At 41.3% G+C, this 22,882-nt stretch overlaps 1 protein-coding gene across 1 annotated transcript in view; it reads right to left on the reverse strand.

Moving 5' to 3' along the window:
* Positions 1 to 453: 453 nt before the first annotated feature.
* LOC104165791 (BMP-binding endothelial regulator protein-like) overlaps positions 454 to 22,882 on the reverse strand; it is an 89,384-nt gene continuing 66,955 nt past the window's right edge. The window contains 2 exon segments of the mRNA XM_009705532.1: positions 454 to 1,059; positions 7,247 to 7,377. Coding sequence (XP_009703834.1) covers positions 878 to 1,059; positions 7,247 to 7,377 — 313 coding nt within the window. The 3' untranslated portion in view covers positions 454 to 877.

Consider the following 22,882-nt stretch of genomic DNA (forward strand, 5'->3'; position numbering starts at 1 on the left):
TACTGCCAAACACAACAACAGAGACGGGGCACTAGGATATGAAATGGGAAGTGGTCACGTTTTCAAAGCGAGTTGCTGGGTGCTGAACACTTTCGAAAATCTGGCCCCTGACTCTTTGGTGCCATTCCAGAAAGAAATGTCTCTATGCTGGCAGTTGGCCAACCAGCTTTGGAAATCGTTTTGCACAGTTATTTCAGTAAAGTATAAAAGCCGATCCCCAGCTTTCTCTGCCTGATTAAGCACTGTCACCAATCACTATGCGGCTCTAAGGTACGCATGAAATATTCCTAGATAAATCCTCCATCTCCAGAGAAATGTGTTTCCTGTTCAACTGTAAATCCAGGTTCTGTGTTGAAACTAATCCAGTCTGGCAGTGCTATGGCCCTAGAAAAGTTTCCTTGGAAACGACAAACTTAGGCAACGGCAAAGTCATCCAATCTTTTCATGCCACTATATTATATTAAAAACACCTGGTTTATTTATACAATGACTTACAGATCAGGGTCCTAGAAATAATAATACATAAACTTTATAGCAAAAAATATACATATAATAATTCATCCTTCTATGATATATAGAAATGATGTATATTTGTGTGTGTGGACATATATATAAATATATGGGTTGTACTTACGTTTAGGGCACTTGTGTATAGATATGTGTATCTACATACACACACTATACATTGATATATCTTTCTAGGTGCCATGTGTGTATACATAAACACACATAAATACACACACAGGAGCATATTTACACTCTGTGAGTAGACGTGTACTTTGCAGAATCTGCACACAAACAGCTGGAGTCCTTCACTGGCTGTGAGCATCAAAGGGGTCAGCAGCCACCCGCATTAGTGTCCGTGGAAAGAGAACTGTCATCGCTGTGGGCACAGGACTGGCTTGATGCATCTTCCTTTATGAAGAACTAAATTTGCCGGACAGTGGCACCCTGCAACGCAGGGCTTGTTGCATGGGCCAATCTCGTTCCAATTGTCGCATGTTTTGACACATCCCGGACCACAGGTATCATAAACTGCACCGTGTTTACACTGGGTTGCTGAAAGGCAGTTAAAAGGAAAAAAATATGCATATTACACAGAGTCCCACGTGGAAAGTTACACATCCATGTGTTTGGTTTCTACTGCAAATATCTTAAAGCACATTTTTGTATGACGATCATCTAGAGGAAAAAATTACTTGTAAAGAGATTCCACTATATTAAATGCAACGCTACTTTACATCACAAATATAAAGGTAACAAAATTCCTAATCAAAAAGGTATCAAGCAGTCTTGAACTTTTTGACAACTTAACTCTGTTGATGGTATATAAAGCTTTGACAAGGGTTCTATCTATAAGCAGATCCATGCTCTATATTTAAGGCTTAACACTGTTTATTTATTTGTTACAATGCCTTTTATCGAAGGTTCCTGAAACATTTACAAGGACAGACAGTAATTATCAGTCCCATTCCTACAGAAAGAAGGGGAGAAAGGAGAGTCATTCACCACATCAGACTTTCTGTTCCTAAGATTATCCTTTCAATATTGCATATTGCAGCAAACCAAAGCAATGCTTTGCTTTTTTCAGCAGCACCATATCTAAAACAAAACAAAACAAAAATTTAAAAAATCAATTATTTCCATGCTTTATGCTATTTTACCGAGGGATCACTGAGAATGAGGATTCTTGTACTTAATGATTCCAATATCTATTCATTGATTTATGTAGTGACAGTTCAATGCATTTCCAACATAAGAGACCACTGAGGGCTCAGCTAAAAGCACTATACTCCCTCCAGATCAATATTTAAACTCTTAACATTTTATATCCTGTCTTTTTAGTATGGAGAATAATACATGGTTCGATAGCAAATAAAAGTCTGTTATTCTTTCTAACGGCTGTGCTGATGGCAAAAACAAGTACTGATAAAATAGTTTATAGATGGTAAGGGACTCTCCAGCATCCAGAATCATCTCTTGCTATTCACACAGAGGTGGTTGCATTAAGAAGGTTTCTTCCATTTTGAGAGAGATTGAAGGTCCAGATTTTTTAAAGAACAGTTCTGCTATGGAGAGAAAAATGCTGTTTTCTTGGTGAGGATCAGTCTTAGAGTGCCATTACAGTACTATTATTATTCATAAAGAGAAAATAGGCAGAAATAAATTGATTAAATATGTATAAGAGTGTATTACAGAGAATGGAAGTCTTAGTGCTAAGAAATCATAAATTTAAGGGGTTCCTCCTCACCATTAACAAAGTAACCGTCAAAACAGCATCAGCTTCTTGCAAGTTTTACTTCTTATGCATTTTATGGCATATATGCCATGTGAAAAGCAGCCCTGAAGAAGGAATTCTGGCAAGAATGCATACAAAGTTCTCAGGATACAGATATTAAATAAGAAAAAAAAAATTGGAAAAATTGGACAGTACAGCAGAAAATGACCCTGGAGTTACAGAGAATCAACAACTGAATATTAGATATTAGATAGATATTAGGAAAATAAAATTTTTCTAGCTTTAAGCATGAGAAAGCACTGGAGGAAGCTACCTAAAAACTCTGTGAGACACCTTTTATTGAACATCATTTTAGAATAGGTTGGAAAAAGCATCTTTCAGCAATGGTCAAGATAGGCTTATTCAGCTTGTAGGCATAGATCTTTTGAGAACTTTTTTCCAGCTTTACATTTCCATCTTGCTCTGCATGAAAACTTTCATGCAGACTAAAGAAGGAACAAACAAAAGGAATAACTACAATGAAATTTAAATGAAATGGGAAATTTAGAAGGTGGGAAAAACATGCAAGCAGTAGTGAGCGTACAGTAAAATGTTAGATTCACAACAAACTCTGCACTTAGGTAGTGTGTTAAGAATAGAGATTGAATCTCTATAAGAGGGGAAACGAAAATGTGCAGAGCTCCCAGGAGCTTTGCAAACAATGTATTAACTGTCTAGAAAAGTAGACCAAGATATTCAAAGACAGATAGTGATTGTCCACACACAAAGTGAATTACCTTAAGGGGGCTGCTTACCAGAAGCTTTTGTCCCTCTGCTCTGAAAATGAGTTTCCCTTCAAAAGATCTCTGACTGACCAACCCCAAACTGAAACATTAGGCTTCAGTACATGCAGTTTCCATATAGAAAGGTCTGCAAGCTTCAGTTTTTAGGCTGCGCAGGTTTCATCCCACAAAGCTTTACTGCAGTAATAGCTGTCCCCCTCGTTCCACCTCAGCTTTGTTTAATGCCTTGGTCTGTGGGTTTGAAGCAAGTTGGCCAAGGTCTCCTTTCCACTTCTTCATCCCTGCCCCAGAGCAAATGAGAACATACTGCAGTCTGCTCTTGGCAGCCGCGACACCTGTAAGTACTCCCCAGCTCTGCTCTATCACACATGGATGTGGTACATCAAAACATCTCCTTTTCCTTCAGATGATGCCGTGTAGAAGGTATGATATTTTCTGCTGTAAGCAGTTTATAATCGCATTATTAACTTGCTGTCATGGGAAAAATCAGAAAAGTACAATGGCTGCTGTTGTTGGAGTAGCTGGATGGCTTTTATTGTTGAGTGCTTCGGTTGTTAACGTGTGGTGTGATTGATCCAGAACATTCCACTTCATCAATAGTTTAAAAAAATAAAGAGATTCTGCAGTAGGCTTCCCAGGGACTGGTGAAATGAATCAGCACCATGTAAACATGAAAACAGAAGTGACGCCTTTGCACCAGTCTTTTAAGGCAAATCTCTCTCTTAAAGAACTGAGCTCTGTTAGTAATAACTTCCTTAGTGTATTAGCAAAAAAAAAAAAAAAATCAAAAACCCAACCTCAAAGTACAAAAGTTACTAATAATACTGCATTTTGCAACGTTACCAGTCCCAACAGGATTTTTCCACTCTTCTTCTAGAACATGTGTTTGGCATGACAGATGCGAGCTTCCTCAGACCGCTTTCTGAGCTGGCGGGACGATAGCTAGCTCCAGTCCAGAAGCCATATAGTCACATAAATACAGCACTGTGCCTGAGCTAATAAACCCTGCCTAATAAGGCTATACAGTTTTCAGACCAGAGCTGGTTTATTCCAGCCAGTTTGGCAGTTTCACAAAGAAGGTTTGTATCTCTCTGTGCCTGTCCCTGTAGACATGGCCATAATTATTTAGGAGGAATTCTTTTTCTCTAATAAAAAAGCCCAAATACCTGCTGAAGGATTCTCTTGGTGGATGATATCTGGTAAATCTGATCCCACAGAAAATTCTGAGCTAATATTATAGTGCATCAATGAATCATCCTGCTTCTCTGTTGGTGTTGCACAATTTGGGCTTTCGAGGTGTTTTGTAGGACTTTCCAGCGCAATGTCACTTGTGTTGCTTGCAGTTCACAACATCTCCTTCTAACATAGTAGAAGGCAATAGATCTGGGCACTGACCTTCCAATGATACACTTGTGTTAATCTTTTCAACTTCCAGTTTTTAAAAAGCTTCCACTGAAAAGTCAGAATAGCCTTCTGATACATATTCACATGGAATAAAGTGATTAAAGGAAAGCAACATGTAACAGGGAAAAAGAGTGACTCTGGCCAGAAAATTCCGCAGGAGAGAAGAATCAAAATCAGATATACACCCATCCTCCTCTAGTTCAACCAATCACATAGGAAAAAGAGAAAATTGTTCAGTTTTTATAAGGCTGTTGGAGCATGTCAGCATATCAGCGCTACCGCGTGCACTTTGCACTTTATTACAGCCCATATCTGCTTTTTCTTCTTGCCTGTGTAGTCCTGCCCATGGCAGGGAGTTACTGCCATCTGCCATCCTTGAGTCTTCTTTCTCACAAAGTCCTCAGAAATTCAGTGTTAAATTACTACAGCCCGAGGCCTTTTACTACTTCAGTTTACTTAATTGCACTTTATAAACTGCTTGCTTAGCCTCTCTTGGGCTTAAAAAAAAAACTTCTTCTATAATCGCCTTTCCTTTTCAAACCTCTTGCTTCCATCTGTATCCTTTCTTTTCCCTCTCGCATATATCACTTTCTCTTATTTCTTCTTTCCCTCACATTGCCCTTTCTGTTCTTTTTTTCTTCTCCTTCATACCCCATATTCCTTCCTGTGCCCATCCTAACAGGTCTCACTCCCCACTGCTTCCTGCGGAAACCCATATTCCTTTCCAAACCCTCTCAGCTCCGGTGCAGATCTCACCAACCCCTTCCTACCATAACCATTTTCCTTACTGATTACCTTCTTCTCTTCACCCCTCCGGTTAAATGACAGCTGAGTTTCCCCTTACTCAGCCAACCTCAAAGGACCGCAAACCTTGAGCAGCAGTATTTCACGGAGGACTGAGAGGAAGAATAAGAAGAGCATGTAGGGAACAGGACATGTAATTCAGCCTCCTGAGCATCCTGTTTGGCTGGCCCTCCAGACAACACAAGCTTTCTAAAGATTATAAAAATGAGCTAAGCGTACAGCAGACAGAGTAGAAGAACTGGCAACCACACAAGATCTGGTTTTATAACACACAAAAGAATAATTAAAACCTGACTTCACTAATAAGTATACTCCATTTTCATCAGAACACAGCTCTTCCAAGTATCCCACCAGCTATGAAATGTCAAGCAGGAAATGAAAGTCACAGAACACTAAAGTTTTATTACGGATATATTGTTTCATACCCAGGAACTTTTATCCATAATTAGGACATAGTAATTGTAACTACAAGTTTTGGGGAGAAAAAAAGTAAGTTAAAGGTTAAAATCCTGATGCTGGCCACCGGGAACATACGGAGTGCAGTGGACACACTTTAATTTAATGTTTACTGTATGATTTATTGTAGAAGATGGGGCTACTTGTTTGACATTGGATGCTTAAGTAAGTGTTTTGAGGGTGCTTGATCATAAACAGCTTATCTATATTTTATGCTTAACAAGATTTCCCCTTTCCATCTAGAAGTCCACACTGAAATTAAAAAACTCAAGTGGATTTAAACACTTCTTTCATTACCTTTAACGGAATATGTGTGTTTAAATGCCTTCATAATGTTCTCTGAAGGACTGTTTTTGTCTTAGAAACTTTTCTTGTCTTTGGTAAAATGCCAGAAAAAAATGTGAAAAGAAGTCTCAATTAGTTAAGTCATGATATGCCAACACTTATATAAACTCCTTAAGGCAGGGACTGGAGTTTTTATTCTTTTTGCAGCATCTACCACAGTGAGGTCTCAGTCTGAAGTGCTTTGGTGAAGAAAAAAAAAAGTCAGGATGCTTGTTTCAGGTTCTGCATGGATCTGCTGCCAGATCAATAGACTAAAATTACATGCGTTATTAGCGCGGTCTGAGACCACATCCTTGAATAGGGCTTTCACTTAGTGACACCCTGTTTAGATTGGTCTGTTCCTCTGTAAGAAAAAAATTAGCCTTTCAGGAACAGTCAATCAAATGTAATTTGCTCTGTCACTCACCCATCCCTGCTATCATGCCTTCAACATAAAAGGAAATTCAAGTTGAGAAAGTAGACCCTGAGCCACACACAATCACCAAAATGGACCACAGAGTAATAGCTCTTTGACCAGCACTGAGTAGCCTTCTCTCATTTTTTTTCCAACTACTGTCAATTGCTTTACATAAATCTGAATAGATTTCCAGGCAAACTGGTGCCATTATAGAATGTTCTAAATTAATGAGACCATCATCAGGGGAAATATTCATCTGCAATATTGCATTTTACCTCAAGTGCCCGTGACCACAGGCCACCACTTCTCATGGAAACAATTACTCACAATTACTTGCAATTAATACAGTCCTAATCACATGGGGGATCTGGTTCAAGTACCAAAATTAAGGCAGGTTTGTATTTTAATATTTCCATTAAATACATTCTCTGCTCTTCTCTTGTTGAACGTGCTGCAATCATAGATGCGTGTTGTCTTTGGAAATATAACGTCTTAAACAGGAGGTTTAAACATTATCTGTAATCAACTGTTTACATATCCTGAAAGAAAAAGGCATGTACTTCTTCCTGGAAGTACATAAAATTAAGATAGGCAGCATCAGAGGTGAAAAGTTTTGCAGCGAAAAAAACATTTCTAATATTTGATGGTTGAAGATCTTTCCTAGTAAGGTCTTTCTTCATAATTCAGAATGCAACTTCCCTACTGGCGCAATCCCACCCCGTCTATCCAGTTCATTTTTGATCCTCCTCCACCACCAAAAGGATAGTAGCCTATTAGCCTATGCAGTGGCTTACAAAGAAGCAGTCCCAAAACGCTTACCTGCACAGTTCTGCTCCGGTACCCACTGGACTTTCAACCCTTCTCTCTGACAGGCTCGGGCGTACGCCAGGAATGACTCGCAGTAGCAGTTTTTATGGACCGGACACTCGCACATGTCTGTCACACAGGACCTGCAGAACAAAGCCCCAAAATGAATCAGCAAGGGAACCTTGCTCCGAGGTTTGGAGTTGTTTACTTTCCCATCACACGGAGTTCAATGCCACAACAAATTCTGTGAAACAGCAAGAACGTTAAATGCGTCTGTGCTGTCGCATCTCAAGGGGTCATCTCTTTTTTGATGTGCTGCTGTGATGCAGAGAAGTCTCAAGAGCCTCAGGGAGAGAACCACGCAGAAACAGGGAGGTGAGAAGAAGACCCAAGATACGTCAGGCAGAGAGGACCGAGACCGCAGTGGGAGAAGGCAAACTGCATTTTTGCAAGGATTTTGTGTCAACACAAGATAGACTTCTTTCTTATTCCCTGGAAAGTAATAATTTAATAATCTTACCAATAGTAATAGCAGCAGTGTTAAGCGGGTGACTTCTGTAGGTATAGAACACGTGCCCTTCCATGCAATGGATGAGAAATGCTGCCTTCTCTCCAGGTTACCTCCAGCCTCTCCCAGCTTTGAAGGCCCCAAAATAGCTTTATGCCTGTTTTCTCAGCAGCCTCGCTGTTAAAAGCCAGACTTTATGAGACTCCAAAGGAGCTGGGGTGACGCAGCATATCTGAGCAGTTCTCATGTTAGCAAATACCCCAGGCACTTGTTAATACCGCCGTCTTCTTCTGCTGCATAAGATGGAATCACCACAAAACATGGCAGGGAGTAAAGCTGCGAACATGGCCCTAAGTGAAACTGCTACTCTGTGTGTTACCACTATATTTCATGTTAGCTCATCCAGAACGTGTGCCCATTTGGCACGGACCTAAAATACAACTGGCAAGAGCCGGCGGATTTGCAGTCGGCAGGTTCTGTGTATGCAAAATGCTCAGATGCTTCTGCAAATGCAGCAATGCAAATTGAGAAATGTCCAGTATCTACTGCTCCGAGTGGAATCATTAGAAGGCAGGGACAACGCACGGGGAAGACATACTGAAAATCACGCCCACTTTTCCTCTGTTTTCCACTGAGGGTTCTCTGTGCCTGCACCTTGGGTGTCCATGGAGAAGAGTCCCCTGCTTCATGCACGTTCAGGGACTTCTCCATTCCTGAGAGGATAAGGCAACATTTGTGAGAGGCACAAATACTCCAGAAAGACCAAGGGCTGAAATAAAAGAATGAGCTCTCCCTGTTAATTGCTCTTGCTGTGGACCAAAAATTCAATTGTCTATAGGAAAAGGATGGACGTAGGCTTAATTTTCCAAAAACTTTCCCCATAGCTGAATAGGTAATAGCTTGGAAAAGGTGCAAGCACCTCAGTCAAAGTAACCAGGAGCCCTAACGCCCATACAATGCTTTAGAGTCATTGGGAACCCTTTATTCAAAACTAGGAGAAAGGGTTAGTGGTCCTTCAAACACCGATAAGCTTGTTTCTGCACATCCAACAGTGCCCCTTAAAGGGGAGTATTTCCCCTTGCCAAAGTCACTGGCTATTTCAGCGACCGTTCATATGGTTAAACCTGACAGTTCTGCTTGACATTTCCATGAGCTCTTACTCATTTTGCTCTCAGCGAACCCCCAACACGAAATTACCTAAAAATTCACTTGACAAATAAGCAACATAAGTGCTAATGTAAAAAGGTTACCTGTCCTGCATCTACCGATATACACGTACTGTGGATAAACAGAATTGCTTTGGATCAAATATATACCTTGTTCATATTTATAGACCAGTGGTTTTCATTTCAAATAACTTTACTTTCTAGGGACAATGTAATTTTATTTCGCTTTAGTTCTGCAGTAGGTCACTTTACATCCTTCCCAGTAACAGATGTTGCTGTATGGGTATCACAGTTGATAGGCTGCAAGGAACAGATTAGCACAACATCCTTGGCATTGTTTGATGTTGTTAGCTGATAAAAGACCTTGTATAAGCACAAATGGTCACCTTTTTACGTGACACACTAAATAACTTTACACTATTTCCTTCGGCCACAAGATGGTTGCGATCTCTTGCTAGCATCCCTGCAGCAGGCACTGCTCCATATACCCCATCCCATTCAGGAGGTCTATGTCTCATTTTATAGTGAAGTAGATGCTTGTTTGCTACCGCAGCAAATTATCATCACAAAGAGTCTGTAATAATCTCCACAGATAGAGTCCGTTATCAAGATACCATTTCATCATTTTTTTGTTTCTGTGCTAGCCTCCTTTATCAACTACATTTCACTGCTCTCCACTCAGATTTAGTTATTATTAATGCCTGTGGTGTTTAGGGATGCTTGCCAGTGCCAGCCTGGCTACGTGTTCCCTGACTTCCTGCCTTAGAAACTATAAAATCCTAAACCTGAGATTCTTCCTCTGCTTTTGAGAGCATAAATACATTTTTTTTACCATTACTCAGAGGGGGATGCCACTTCCTGCACTAAGTCAACGCACCTACAGCTACCTCAGGTGCTCGCATCAGGTCAGGAAATCTCCAGGCTCACCGTCAATCATCCAGTCTTTTTAATCATCAACATGTTCACGGCAAGGCTAGTACTCACCCTGACAAAGCCTGGGCATGGTCTGAGGGATTAGGGAGGTCAGGGCACTGTTCCCAGTCTGCAGGGGGACAGCCTTGCTCTTTGAGGGTGGAGGGAGTTTAGCCCCTCCGTACACATGAGCGACACTACGCCATTAACCCTTGGCACCGAGATGGCCTTGGACATCCAGAGAGGTTCCAGAGCGAAACATCTCCGCTTTGGCTGGGATCGGCACTATTTGATACAGTGCTGAGCATGGGTGTCCGGCAAGGAAGGCAGCACGCCACGTGCGACACAAACAATCCTCTGATTCATTACACACCTAATTGCTTGTGTAATTTTTATTTTCCTGAAGCGCTTAATCCTGGTGACAGCCGCTGGGCTCAAGCTCTAGGCTTGGCTGAGGAGAAATCACTAGATTGGTGTGGTTTTATTAGTGAATTACAATTGCTAATTGTTTGTAAGGTTAAATTAAGTAATTAATTAAGGTTAAAAGAAAAATGAGAGTAAAGGAAACTATATCCACAGCTGCCAAGCCTAGTCAAACAAAATAAAACCTTCTCTTTTTTTTTTTTCCTAATGAAATTCCTTGCTGGCAAGTTTAACACATTAATATTAATTGTAGTTAGATGGATTGACAGTTGGGGAGAGGGATCTTTGTATATCACTTTTGAAATCAGCAGGTACGTGGTTTATTTGATAGCCACTGCGGGAGTCAAGGGGTAGTTCTGGGAAAGGACGTGGAAGCAAAAGATGTCCGTCCTCTGGGGGCTGGCTATTGAAGGGGAGCTGCTGATGGCCCATGGGCAAGCTTTGACGTTAGGTCTGTATTTTTTTCAAAACCTGTTTACTTCTTGCATTTAATTACATTTCTCACAGTTACTGTTCTTGCAGTTGTATTAGAGGGCTATTACAGGATGCTTCATTTCCCCTTACAAAAATCTTTGGTATGCCCATAACTTCTCTTTTTTTTTTTTACCTTCTCCAGTGATTGACACATTTCAAAAATTATTCTCTGCTACCCCAGGTTCTGCCTCCTCTTCATTCCTCCTTGGAATCTGATAAATAGATTCGGTGACACTAACTGCATGTATGCAGAGGCTTATCCACACTCTAACCGGACTGTTCAAACAACAGAAAAATACACTTTTAGTAAAACTTTAGAGTTATGCCGATAATGAAGCCGTACTGACAAGTTACCATACTGCACACTAATGGAGACTTTGGGTCTTCAAGGTACTGTGACTCTTTACCAAGACAAAAATGTTTGCTTAAATGAAGTAAAAACATATCAGAAGCTTAAACATCAAAACATTACAGTCATATAGAAATAATCCCCCAAGAAGACTGCAGTGCAAGTTACTTATGAAACGAAGCCATTTTAACAGCTATGGAAATACACACAAGATATGTCAGGCAGCCTTAGCTCTGCCCTCAGTGAAATCATCTAAAGATGCAATGATGTTGCGGTCTAAAAGAAAATTTCATTTCTTTTAAGGACATACTTACATTTCTAAAAAATATTTGGCTGTGACGATGCACTTTATCTGGAGTCCCTGCTCTGAATAAGCACCGGAGCACAGCCAACCTCTCAGTCCTCAACTGGTACCAAGTGCCTCCCTGTGATTCCTTTTGATGCTGTCTATGCTGCCCGCAGGGTGTGTGTGTCAGAGCCGGCGCTAATTGGATCTGTATAATCACAAACTGGTGCAAGGGGAAATCCATGAAAGTGAAGGCATCCGGCAGCTGTGGGACACACCCTTGGAGGAGACAAATACACACACACACACCGCTGCCACATCTTCAAAGCGAACTGGATGAGTACGCTCCTTCGGCAGCAGTCCTTTTTCACATTAAACCGTGGAAAGTCTCCAAGTCCCACAAAGGGCAAAGAACAGAGTCCTGTGCTACATGCACTATTAAAAAGAAGAAGAAAAGATCACAGCAACGAAGCCTACAGCCTTAGTCCATGCCATGTGGGATTGAAACTGCAGATGTTCACTTGCTGAACACGAGCAGTTCCTTTTCCTTTGCATTACACACAGAGCCAAACCCAGAACCAGCCATTTTAAGAGAGACTCTTTCTTTTTGCCTTTTTTTTTTTCTTCACATTTCACAACAGGAGTGCGATGCAGTGCATTTTTCAGACCTTCTGGTACCTTCAAGAAATGGCTCTACGCAGGTGGAAAACACTAACATCTTCCTCTTTCCACCAGTAGGTCTCAACAGACTTTGCAAAAGCAATTAGAGACAGTGCATCACTACATCCATTTTATGTACCTGAAGAGGCATTAGGCAATGAAGAGGGTTGCCCTCTACACCTGGGATAAGCTGTACACTTGCAAACTCCGAAGCCTGAAGGGTCATCTGCCTAAAGAGGAGGATTAATTTCCCTTCCCCACCATCCAGTGAGACAGACTTCTTGGGATAACTTCTTATTGTGATTGCCAATTCAGAGCTTTAGTACAAGCTTGGCCTAATTTAGCAGCAGTTATTAAAATAGCCATACGCTACAGGACAGCCAGCTTGTATTCCCAAAATCACACCGGAGTGCTCACACTTCAGCAGCAACACACAGGATTCATTTTTCCTGATCCAAAATTTGACCTCCTTTATCTTCCTTTATAGGAAAATTAAAAGCTAATGGCTTCTGTCAGTAGCTGTGTTGTTACAAGGAAGTTTGTTTGGGCTGTTTTTTCCTGCAAAGTTTCAATGAGTTGACATTATTTATGGCCCCAGCTAGAGAAGTCATTTCACAAGGTAAGAATATGAGATGAGCCATTGCTGATGTACAATAGAATGGCTTATGCTGTTGCTGTCGCAAGCTCTCTCTTGTCTGTATGTGCATGTTTAATCTTACTGAAGTACTGAGGCATGGTATGTAGAGCTGGAGACTTTTTATGGCTTTGAGGCTTGAGATCAGAGGCTTGAGATCATTCTCTCTTTCTCCAGAATTTACTAATATTAATGCAAAAGCAGCAAATAACTCATGAAGAAGGTAATTTTGGAGGCTGCTGAAAACACAGAAGCCTTTACATCTATTGAGTATTCGTTCAAAGCACTTGCCTGGGGAACAGACTGTTTCATGCAGCAAAGGCAGTCATTTTCAAGGATCATTTCTTCCAAGACCAGGTAACTACATCTGCACTCCCTCTGTGCTTTTCCCACACATCAGAACAATGGTATCATTGCCTTAAACTGGAGATCTGATAAAGGCATCCATAATAAAGTTAAATCATCAGTGCCATGACCCTTTTTTTCCGGTAAGTGGGAAAGTGCCCAGAAAAAAGTGGCAGGCAGCATACATGCGCTTTGTACTGGAGACTCCCCCACGGTACAAGAACTCCCACACTGGTGAACTGGCTCCGAAAAAAAACTAAAAATGTGGGAGCAGAAAGGGAATACACAGCTCATCTTCGGTGAGCAGTGCATAGCACATCTACTGCAGGCATATGCTTTCCAAGGGGAAATCTCATTCCTATAAAGAGAGCATTGGCCATAACGCTCGAGAATATCACAGTTGTTTTTGGCACATTGCAGAGGAGGAGTTTGCAGTAGTAGGCATTTGAATCATGCATTTAAATTTCATCCTGATCCCTGATTTTTGTGCAACTTTGAGCCAACCATGGACTGTATTTCCACATGGAGCCAAGCAGAAAGACATGATAAAATATGCAGCTCCATCAAAGGGCAAGAGCTGCATGTGATTTAAGATTTCTAGGGCATAGCAATCACATTACACACTCATTGAAGAGTCCTAATTTAACTCCAAGTGCCATTGTTCCTGCTCCAGATATAGACTTGGCACTCAGAGATAATTAAATAGAACCACACAAGATATCCACATCCATCCCTGCCTTGCCAAGGCACCCTTCCAAAGCAGTTATTTAGAGGAGTTTAGTCAACTTGGGAAAAGGATGCTTTAAATGCAAGTGGTAATTATTGTTGGTAATTTCCAACATGGCAGAGACAGATAGCAATTCAATTCTGATTTCTTTGCATATCCAGCTCCTTTTAAAAAAGTCAGAACCCATACTTTCCTCACAAAGGGCAAGCAAAAATGGTATTTTCCAGACACTGAACAAATGAAGGTCCGTGTAGACCTCTGAAAAAGCATATTGTGCTGCACAACATCACCACAAGCCTATACTATGTGCTGCTAAAAGTATTATCCAAAAGCCTTTGGATAAAGCCAAAAAGAGTGTTCTATGTGTATTTTTAACCTTTATATAAAGCGCATGCTGTGCCAGAATTGCGTTTTATTGCCTTAACCAACATTAACCACAAGAATATGGTAAAATGAACAATGAAATGTTCTGGAACATTTTCTAAAACTGTGTAAGACTAAAGTTCTCAGGCCAGCACTGCCCTGACACCCATTTATAATCTCTCTGAATACATAGTAGCAGCGGTAAAGGCGCTTAAAAGGAGGGAAGGAGGAAGAACTAACTAAAGAACGGAAGAGTACAGCAACCTTCCCTACTTCTTTCTTCATGATAATTCTCCTACTAATGTGTCAAGTAGGTTTTTTGTATTTTGTGCTTGGATCCTGACAGGCATCTGTGGCTTTAAATGTTCTTTCTGGTCCTGAGAATGGAAAGGTTGGCTAAAATCCCTCCATGGGGAAATAGCTGAACCATGACTGAGGAAGACAATGAAGTCCCATGCTGGGCTCCAAGAAGCATCTGGTATGACTCAGAATATTTCCTAGAGCTGAAGATTACAGTACAGTTGAGCAGCTGACTTGCCATCTTTAGAGAGAGTGGATTTTTGCTCAAGAAATTCCAGCAGAATACGGAAATGCTACCCACAGCCCTAGAAGACCTGACCCCTTGCACTCCCACTCACTTTCAGAAAGTAGGAGAGAGTTTTCATCTCCTCTTCTTCTGTTTCAGTTGTGCTGGGCCATGCAGAGTCTAACCTTTAAAGTCTTGGCATTTGAAATAAATATCTGTACACATGAGAACTCAAGCGGTTTGAGTCTGAGTTCATATGTAGCATACACCTTGAAGTGAAACAGTTAAAAAACACTTCTCTGTGCACATTACATACAACTTTCTATGTGGAATTATTGGAATAAAGAGGATATACAGTGTAAGTTTCTTAACCCATTTCAAACAAGTGCCCAATACCACACTGAAATGTACCCATCAAAAAAATGCCCTCTTCTACTTGCTTACTCGAGCAGTAGGCACACAATTTGTTCCACCCTCTTTGGTGAGATTACTGCAAAAAGGATTTGGCTACCTGTATGTTGTATGATCTGTGGTTCATATATCTGGCTGGAAAATACAAGGACCATAATAACTCTGCTCTAGAACAGACAGAGTTTCCAAACTCATTATAAAAAGGTCATTTGCAGTAAAAAATTTGGACCAACAAAAAGATACAGAGGCAAATACAGGAGTATCACCTGGAACCTGATACTGAAGGTTCAAAAGCTAGAACCTGGTTTCTGAAGACATGTATTTCTTCAGTTAATATCCACAGTCATCCACTTGCAAATATTCATCACACAATTGGTAAAGGCTACAGTAGCAGTACGTCTAACGCTACCTGATATGGCTTATCATGCCCTTACGCAAAGCTTTCTGACGAAAAAAACTCTAGGTGCTCTATGAGTTTAATGTTCAGAAAGAAAGTCACCTCCCAAGGGATTTTCTACCAAAAATCCCATCTTTCACAGGCCTGATGGCCTGAGGTCTACAGCCTATGTGCTCATCACTGACTTCCTATGGCAGAGTGTCTTGGCCAAATTGAACTACTTTGTATCTCCAGAATCCCATCATTTCCCCTCAGAAGCCACAACCTAGAAAAAATCCTAAATTCCATAATTTCCTGTTTCGAATTTCTTAAGCCAATGAGATTCCTTATTACAGATCCTGTTCTGACACAACGCATCAATATTCAAGCTACTTTGACTGACCACATCAGATGTGTATATCAAGTCTTATGAGAGGAAAAGAAATGGAATGTGTCTTAGTGGACCTCCTCAGTACCCATACTAGTATTCTACATTTCCATTCACTGCGTGCATGTGCTTAGCTTAGCACAAATATAAATTTGCCTTACGACAGAGACACTCCATCATAATGGAATTTTCAGTCTCCTCTGGCATAGCTACCATGGAAAATCCATCATCGTTTTGAGCTTTTGCATTATGTAATTGACATAAAATTTTATCTTTTTCTCTATGTCTAGACTTGATTTTTAAAGAAGAGTCCACCCAGTCTCCAGTTCTTCAGGCACAAGTGCAGACTGAACTGTCATATCTTATCTAGAGAGAGGAACAAACAGTCATTTCAATTCAATTTTAAAAAGACAGACATGTTTTAATAGCTACCTTTATACCATTCAAGTGGTACTTTCAATCAACAGTTAAAATTTGTTGTTATGTTTCAGGCAGTGCAAATGAACGTGGCATAGACTAAATGAATCTAATATGACTGCATCAGCTTTCAGTCTAGTAGACAGAGAGCCCATTAGTGTATTCAGTGTGACAGTCCTCATCTGAGAAAAACCAGAGGTTTTTCAGGAGCTTATAAACATCGTAGATAGAACCTCAAAAATTATTGGGAGGTTTTGAAGTCATGGCCCTACAGAAACATAAACCATGTATATACACCAATAGCATATTGCCATAGTCATGAGATAGACATATAAAGTAATACAAGATTTAAATTTTCTAAAATACAAATTCAAAACAGATCATCTCTTTGTGTCTACCAACAAAATATCTCGTGGTCCTGCTATGCTATCTGTCATAAAAATATGTCATGTCCAATAACAAGCACAATGGGAACATGAAGCAGGAAATATTTCCAAAGTGTAAACATAAACTGAAGTTATCTTCACCCTTTGATGATGATTCACTGTATATATTTCCAAGGAGGTCTTGTGATATAATAATAAACAGGCTGGCCAGTTTAGAAACTCACATCCTTACACTCTGCAGAGCCCACTCCCTGGCTTAACCCATATAAAATTAACTTCAATCAAGCATATTTTTCCTCTAGGTGGCTGCAGAGCATCTAACAAGTTGCTGGCTCCAGATGGAATATGAAAGAAAAAGAGCAAGGGAAAAAACAGATAGGAGACCGCTACTTAGAAAACAGCTTTCTTCCTCATCTTGCTCCCTTTACAAAGCAAGAGCCAAAATCTCATTTCAGTGAAGTCAGGCACACCGAGTGTGCCACCTTCCAGCCTGTCACATGCTCACGGTGCGTTTCATCTCAGAGATCTCCCTGTTTGCTCTTCATCAAAGACAACTGCTAAAAATAGAACTTGCAAGAAGTGACATCTGATCCAGCTCACCTAAATTGAAAAATTAAAAAACCCCACTCAGTTCCTGGTTTTATGGCTTCCTGGGTGGTCCTGGCCCAGACTCATACAAAGACATGGGTACATAAAGCATGATTTAGGCAGGATTCAAACACCTGAATGCACAACTGCGGTCCTGGCTTGGTTGCCCTGACCCCGGCGAGGTTGACCTTTTCGTGCTGGATACTTAGTTCTTGCCTTTACATTTCCTCAGGTACCTCTGCTTTTGCTCTATGTGTTCTCAAGACGGCATGGTCATTGGTAGGCATACCTGACTTGCACCTCAATAGTGAGGTCCTCCTGCCCACCGAGGAGGCTGTCTTAAAACAACGGCAATGCTGCCACGGTCCCATTCAAGATTCAACAGATCAGAGGCAGAGAGCAAGCGTAACAGTTTGGTAGTGATACAGGACGCAGCCAGGAGGCAGAGACCTGGTTTGTGCTCAGTTTGACTTAGCCCGCTACATGTATGCAGAAAGTTTTGGATAGGAGATGCTCTGAGTGCTGCCACAGTTCTTTAACGTTGCTGAGTGCAAGATCTCAATTGCAAAACAGCGTACAGAGCCTGAAAACACAGTGGATGAAAAGCTGGCTCCACTAAAATGGATGGGGATTTTCCTACTGACAACACAGGTGCCGAGACTGAGAACTGTCATCAGCCTTTTTTTTGCAGTTCTGTACTTCAAGGCTTTGAAGGATCCAGACTCTTTCAGGACACAACTAAACATTAAATTCAAGCTTCCTGAATTAAAATGTTATGAATGAAAATTTCCTGTACTAGACATAGCAACTCCATGACATATCAGCCTGGCCTGGGAGCCACAGGAACCCACATGGATGTTATAAAGTCAGAATGACCTAATTCTGGGTGAGGTGGGAGAAGATGATATGAGCTGACGAAGCCAAGGTTTGTTCTCCTTCATGACAAGCTTACCTGTCAATGTGTTGGTTTGGGCACGGTCATTTCCTTGGCTAGATACAAAGACAGCTCTGATGTGAATCAGCAGTCTTTAAAGAGAAATGCCAGCTACGAGCATGAGCAAACCCTCCCTATCACAAAATTATCACAATCACGGGTTATTTTCCTGCTCATCTGTGGGTGATGCCCAGTGGCAAAGATGCCAAGATAAATTCTAGGCTTAGTCTTGTATACAAAGTCCTAAACATCTGAATTTCACTTTGCTGCTTCTTGTTGGCTAGGCAGAGACTCTATGGAGCAGATCAGTGCCTGATGTTAGCCACCTTGAGCACGCTGCCTGACGGAGCCACAAACACATTCATTCTCTCTCCATCACTTTTCACTCCATAAAATCTTCCCCGGCATCCCTACAGAAGCAGCAGAGAGATCTCGGAGCTGTACCAGTTTGTTATGAAGCTTGCTGTCAAACTTGGCAGTGGTTGCAAGCTACTTTAAACCAGCAAAGTTTGAGGGGAGAAATCATCAGCACCGAGCGTGCCTTTCAGTCTTTGGGAAGAGGGAGGTGGCACAGATGCAGGGAAGCAGCCCATACAGCACGTCTCCTGAAGAAGCCAGGCTGACAAGAGGGAGAAATCCCAGAAGGCAATACGGAAGGAAAAGCTGTTGCTGGAGGTTACGCAGGATTCATAGTTTATGTTCTCCATGAGTCCTTGGGAACCACAATGTTTCTAGTCCACACCTCTGGGAGGCCACTGATTTCTTCCCTTTGAGGTGAGCATGTGGCACCCGCTCAATAGTTTTTCTGCTCCCATGGATCTTTCCACAGGTGGGAAGCCCGAGGGCCCATATGAAAGCATGAGTGGATTAGCTCTGTCAAAACAAAGATCCTGTTTTCGTGCCAGTAAGGAAAAAAAGGAGGAAGCAGCAAAGGCATAAAATAGAGCATATGAAATACAGAAGCAAAATTGTTTTTTAATAGAATCTTTTCAAAGTTTTCCATTAAACTGGTCGCTCGCAGTGCAAGTTTTGGAATGCAACTCCCTCATCCCCTTAGGATGGTCTGCGTTTTATTACATTAGTAAGGAAGCCCAGCTTACTCCTAGCAGAGCTACTGTATGAAATGTTTCAATCTCAAGCCAAAGTGGCAGGAGTAAAAGCCCCTCCTGACTGATTTTCAGTCACTATTCTGGGGCCAGTGATTTAATACGATTTTTATCATGTGCAAAAGAAACTTTTGTGCCAAGCAATAGTAAATCACAAATGATCACATCGTAACGAACAAGATGATATGCATCCAAGTGTTACCCATATGATGACTAGATTTCAGCTGAGATACCTAACCAGAACGAGCAAAGGAATATATCAGAAGAGGGGAGGAGCTATTGGTCATGAATCAGAGGAGATGAATTGACTAATGAGAGAACATTAGAAGCTCTTCCTACCTTCCCTCCTTCTGTCCTCTCTTCCCTCCCTGCTCCCTCTCCCATTTCAGTGATGCAGGGCACATGAATATTAGAAATAGCTGCACTGAAAGAAGAGGAATAACTGCAGTATCAGTAGTCCAGGAGAAAAAAAGATGGGGAACAGAACAAGTGGCAGTACCATAAGTCTGTCCCCTTGGAGCAGGCAACAGTGGGGAAGTGGAGTAAATCCTGTTACACATATCTGTAGCAATTCTTACCATTCAGAGACATTAGGGAGGCAGAATGAAAGCTATGCCTACCAAGACAAACCCAGAGAATGGGTGAGACACTTCAGTAGGATCACATGAGTGTAAAGAAACTTGTATGTATCTGCATCAGCCATATCAGTTTTGCACGTTAAAAGTAGCTACGGTCTCCAGGGATGCCATTTAGATGATTTCATGAGCACTGGCAGATTGTTACACACTTGAAAACCGGGGGAAATGACCAAGTCCTTCAGGCACAATTCATCTCACAATGTAGCAAGGGTCTAGTCTTGTCAAGGTGTCTCACCATCAGATCTAACTTTCCTGGGTAAAGACTGAGCCTTCTGCTTTGATTCATGATGAATTCTGCAGAAAGTACTGCAGGAAGTGCTACAGAAAGTGATGTGATTTCTCCTTGCTCTCTGAAGTTATTTGTTGGCGTGCAGTCAGCTTTAAGCCTTTGCTTTCTCACAGTCTCTCCCAGAGCTGTGTGGCCAGGACTCATTCTTCTGAGCTGCAAGACAGTGGCTCTTGAACATGCTGATGAGAGAGATCCATTCTTCAAAATACTTCAGAAGAAACACTCCAGTACATTGTACCAAATCCTCTCTGTCTTCCACGTGCATCTTGTAAATAAGATCTATGTTAACCAGAACCAGTACCATTCTGCTATACTTTCCTCTTACTCTGTGTGTACATGCGTGTGTACACAGATTTGCTCCTTTTCTACTCCTAGGTCAGTAATGCAACAGGCTATGCATTGCATGTCAGGTTAGACAAAAGTCTTGTTTACTCAGTTGCCCTTGTATTGCATTGCTTATCTTGCCACTTGCTGGAATTATAGCAAAACAAGAGGAACTTAAATTTTAACGTTAGTTCTCTCACCAAATAGGTTGATGAAATCATATGGCACCTCCATGGAGATCTGCATGTGTTCAGCACACTCCACGTGGATGTCCCCTGCAGCCAGACCTTACCTCTCTCCACTTACAGGGAAAGAATAGCACCATACGTGCAGAAATTAGAATTTTGCCTCAGCTTAAAATCTTCTCAGAGAGATTATATTATTGTGAATGGCAAGCCCAGCAGTTCTTAGAGATCCCTTTATATAACAGCAGCAGCAGCCATGGAAAGAAAGAATCAAGAGGCAACGAAGTTCTTGATCCCATCTGGGCAAAGAGTACAAAGGGAATCATCACGTCTGCATGAAGAGAGTGATGGTGATGGAGTATTAACAGAAGACGCAGAGTCCCCAGAGTCAGACACTGCAGGAACGAGTAAAAGCCACAGAAGGAAATGGAGGCTAAAGAGAAAGGTCCACAGTAAATATCTGCAGATGCTGTCATTTGCAATGGAGGCTGAACCAACAAGGACGTAGTCACACATACACATATAGCACCTACTAGCCCTAAAAAAAGAGGAAAAAACCCCAGCCTCACCAGTGGTGGAATATTTTTTTCAAGATCAAAAGTCAAGCAGCAATAAAATCCATGTCAAAAAACACAGGCAGAAGAGGTTGTGCATGCTCACTCGTGAACATCTGCACTAAGAAGCCACTTAAGTAACCATGCAACAGCATGGAAGAAACATCTGCGGTGTGTAGACCACCAGCTGTGCAGTAATAATACTTTGAATATCCAGAGTGCCTTTCATCTGAATACTGCAAAGCATTTTGCAAACAAATTAAGCTTCACAACACCACTGTGAGCTTCTTATTTAATGGCAGGATTATTTCATCCTGCACCAAAATACCGTTGCTGCCAGAATGAAAAGTAACACCTGTTTATCATCTCACAGAAACGTCCAATTTTCATGATGGGAAGTGACAAAAAGGCTATAGTTAAGTTAAAGTGCAGGAAGACTTGAGGTGGTTAGAATTAAATGTTTAGAAATGAAACTCAGAAAAACAGAGTACTACCCCCCCACACCCCTTTTACTTTTTATGCAAACTGTCACATTAAATTTTTTGCCCACATGCTGTTACTCTTTGGTCTTTATTTCACATTGGGAAGAGAGAATTTCCTCGGGTATATACTTGTAGGGGTGTCTACAGATGTGCTCAGAAGTACAGAAAAATACCTTTCTCGCTTGCATACACTCAATAAAATGTATTGCTGTGCATTGCAAATAGCTTTCCTTTGTACTCCTTCAGATCTGTTTTTATAAGGCATCCTGATGATTATGCTACAGCACTGCCTTCCAAGGCAGCAAGCCATCTAGTAAGTCCTAAAACAAAATTCTTGCTGCGTGTGCTTTCAACCCCACGGGGTACTCCGTGTAAGCAGTGCTCTGACCTGACTCCACTGAGTTAGTGAGATCTGACTGTACGTTTCTCAAGAGCGAGGAGAAAGGCTGGAGAACACGACACTTGAAGACAGGAAATATTACAGACACCCCATTATGATTTCCACTCTCTGCTTCTTAATACATCCACTTTTCAATCCCATTGAAATGTTAGTGGAGGAAGCAGTTTGGTGGGGAAGCTGTATATCAGCAAAGCAGGGTGGTTCTTTATCAAATTAAGTTCAGTACTGGCAGAACAATGTATAATAATGTATGGGACAGACTGTCCCAAACTCTTCAAAGCTAGACAAACATATGTCTTTAAAACTTAAAGTTTTTGAGGGCAGCAATGAGATTCTGATCTGTGCTTGACACCAGCACTCCAGGATCTTAACCTATGAGTAAGGCTTTTTGATGTTATGGTTAAATAAAGAGAGTAGCTAGGACTTGGAAATGACTAATTGTATTTCTAAGAAATTGTTAAGGGTGTTTGGATATTAAGCAAATAGCTCTAGCTTTGGCTAAGGAGTGTATTTTAAGCATTGCTACACTGACCATCTCTGAGCTGGGCCCAGCTGGGCATGTGGTGGTTAACCTCAGGCCAACTTCTCCCTTCTCCTGAACAGTTGGTTACAGGATGACACAGCCTGGCTTGAGAAAAGAAGGCTCTTTCATGGTTAAGATTTTCCAGAAACACTTGGTGTTGGTATAACTCCGTTGCTGTTGAAGCCCAGGGTAAAATTCTGTTTGTCTGCAATGCCAGGTATGGTTGGCCAGCACCAGCTGCTTTTAACATCTCATCCTACCCGACCAGCTCTGA

This window comes from Cariama cristata, unplaced genomic scaffold, assembly GCF_000690535.1.
Source record: "Cariama cristata isolate BGI_N322 unplaced genomic scaffold, ASM69053v1 scaffold2838, whole genome shotgun sequence".
Lineage (NCBI taxonomy): Eukaryota > Metazoa > Chordata > Aves > Cariamiformes > Cariamidae > Cariama > Cariama cristata.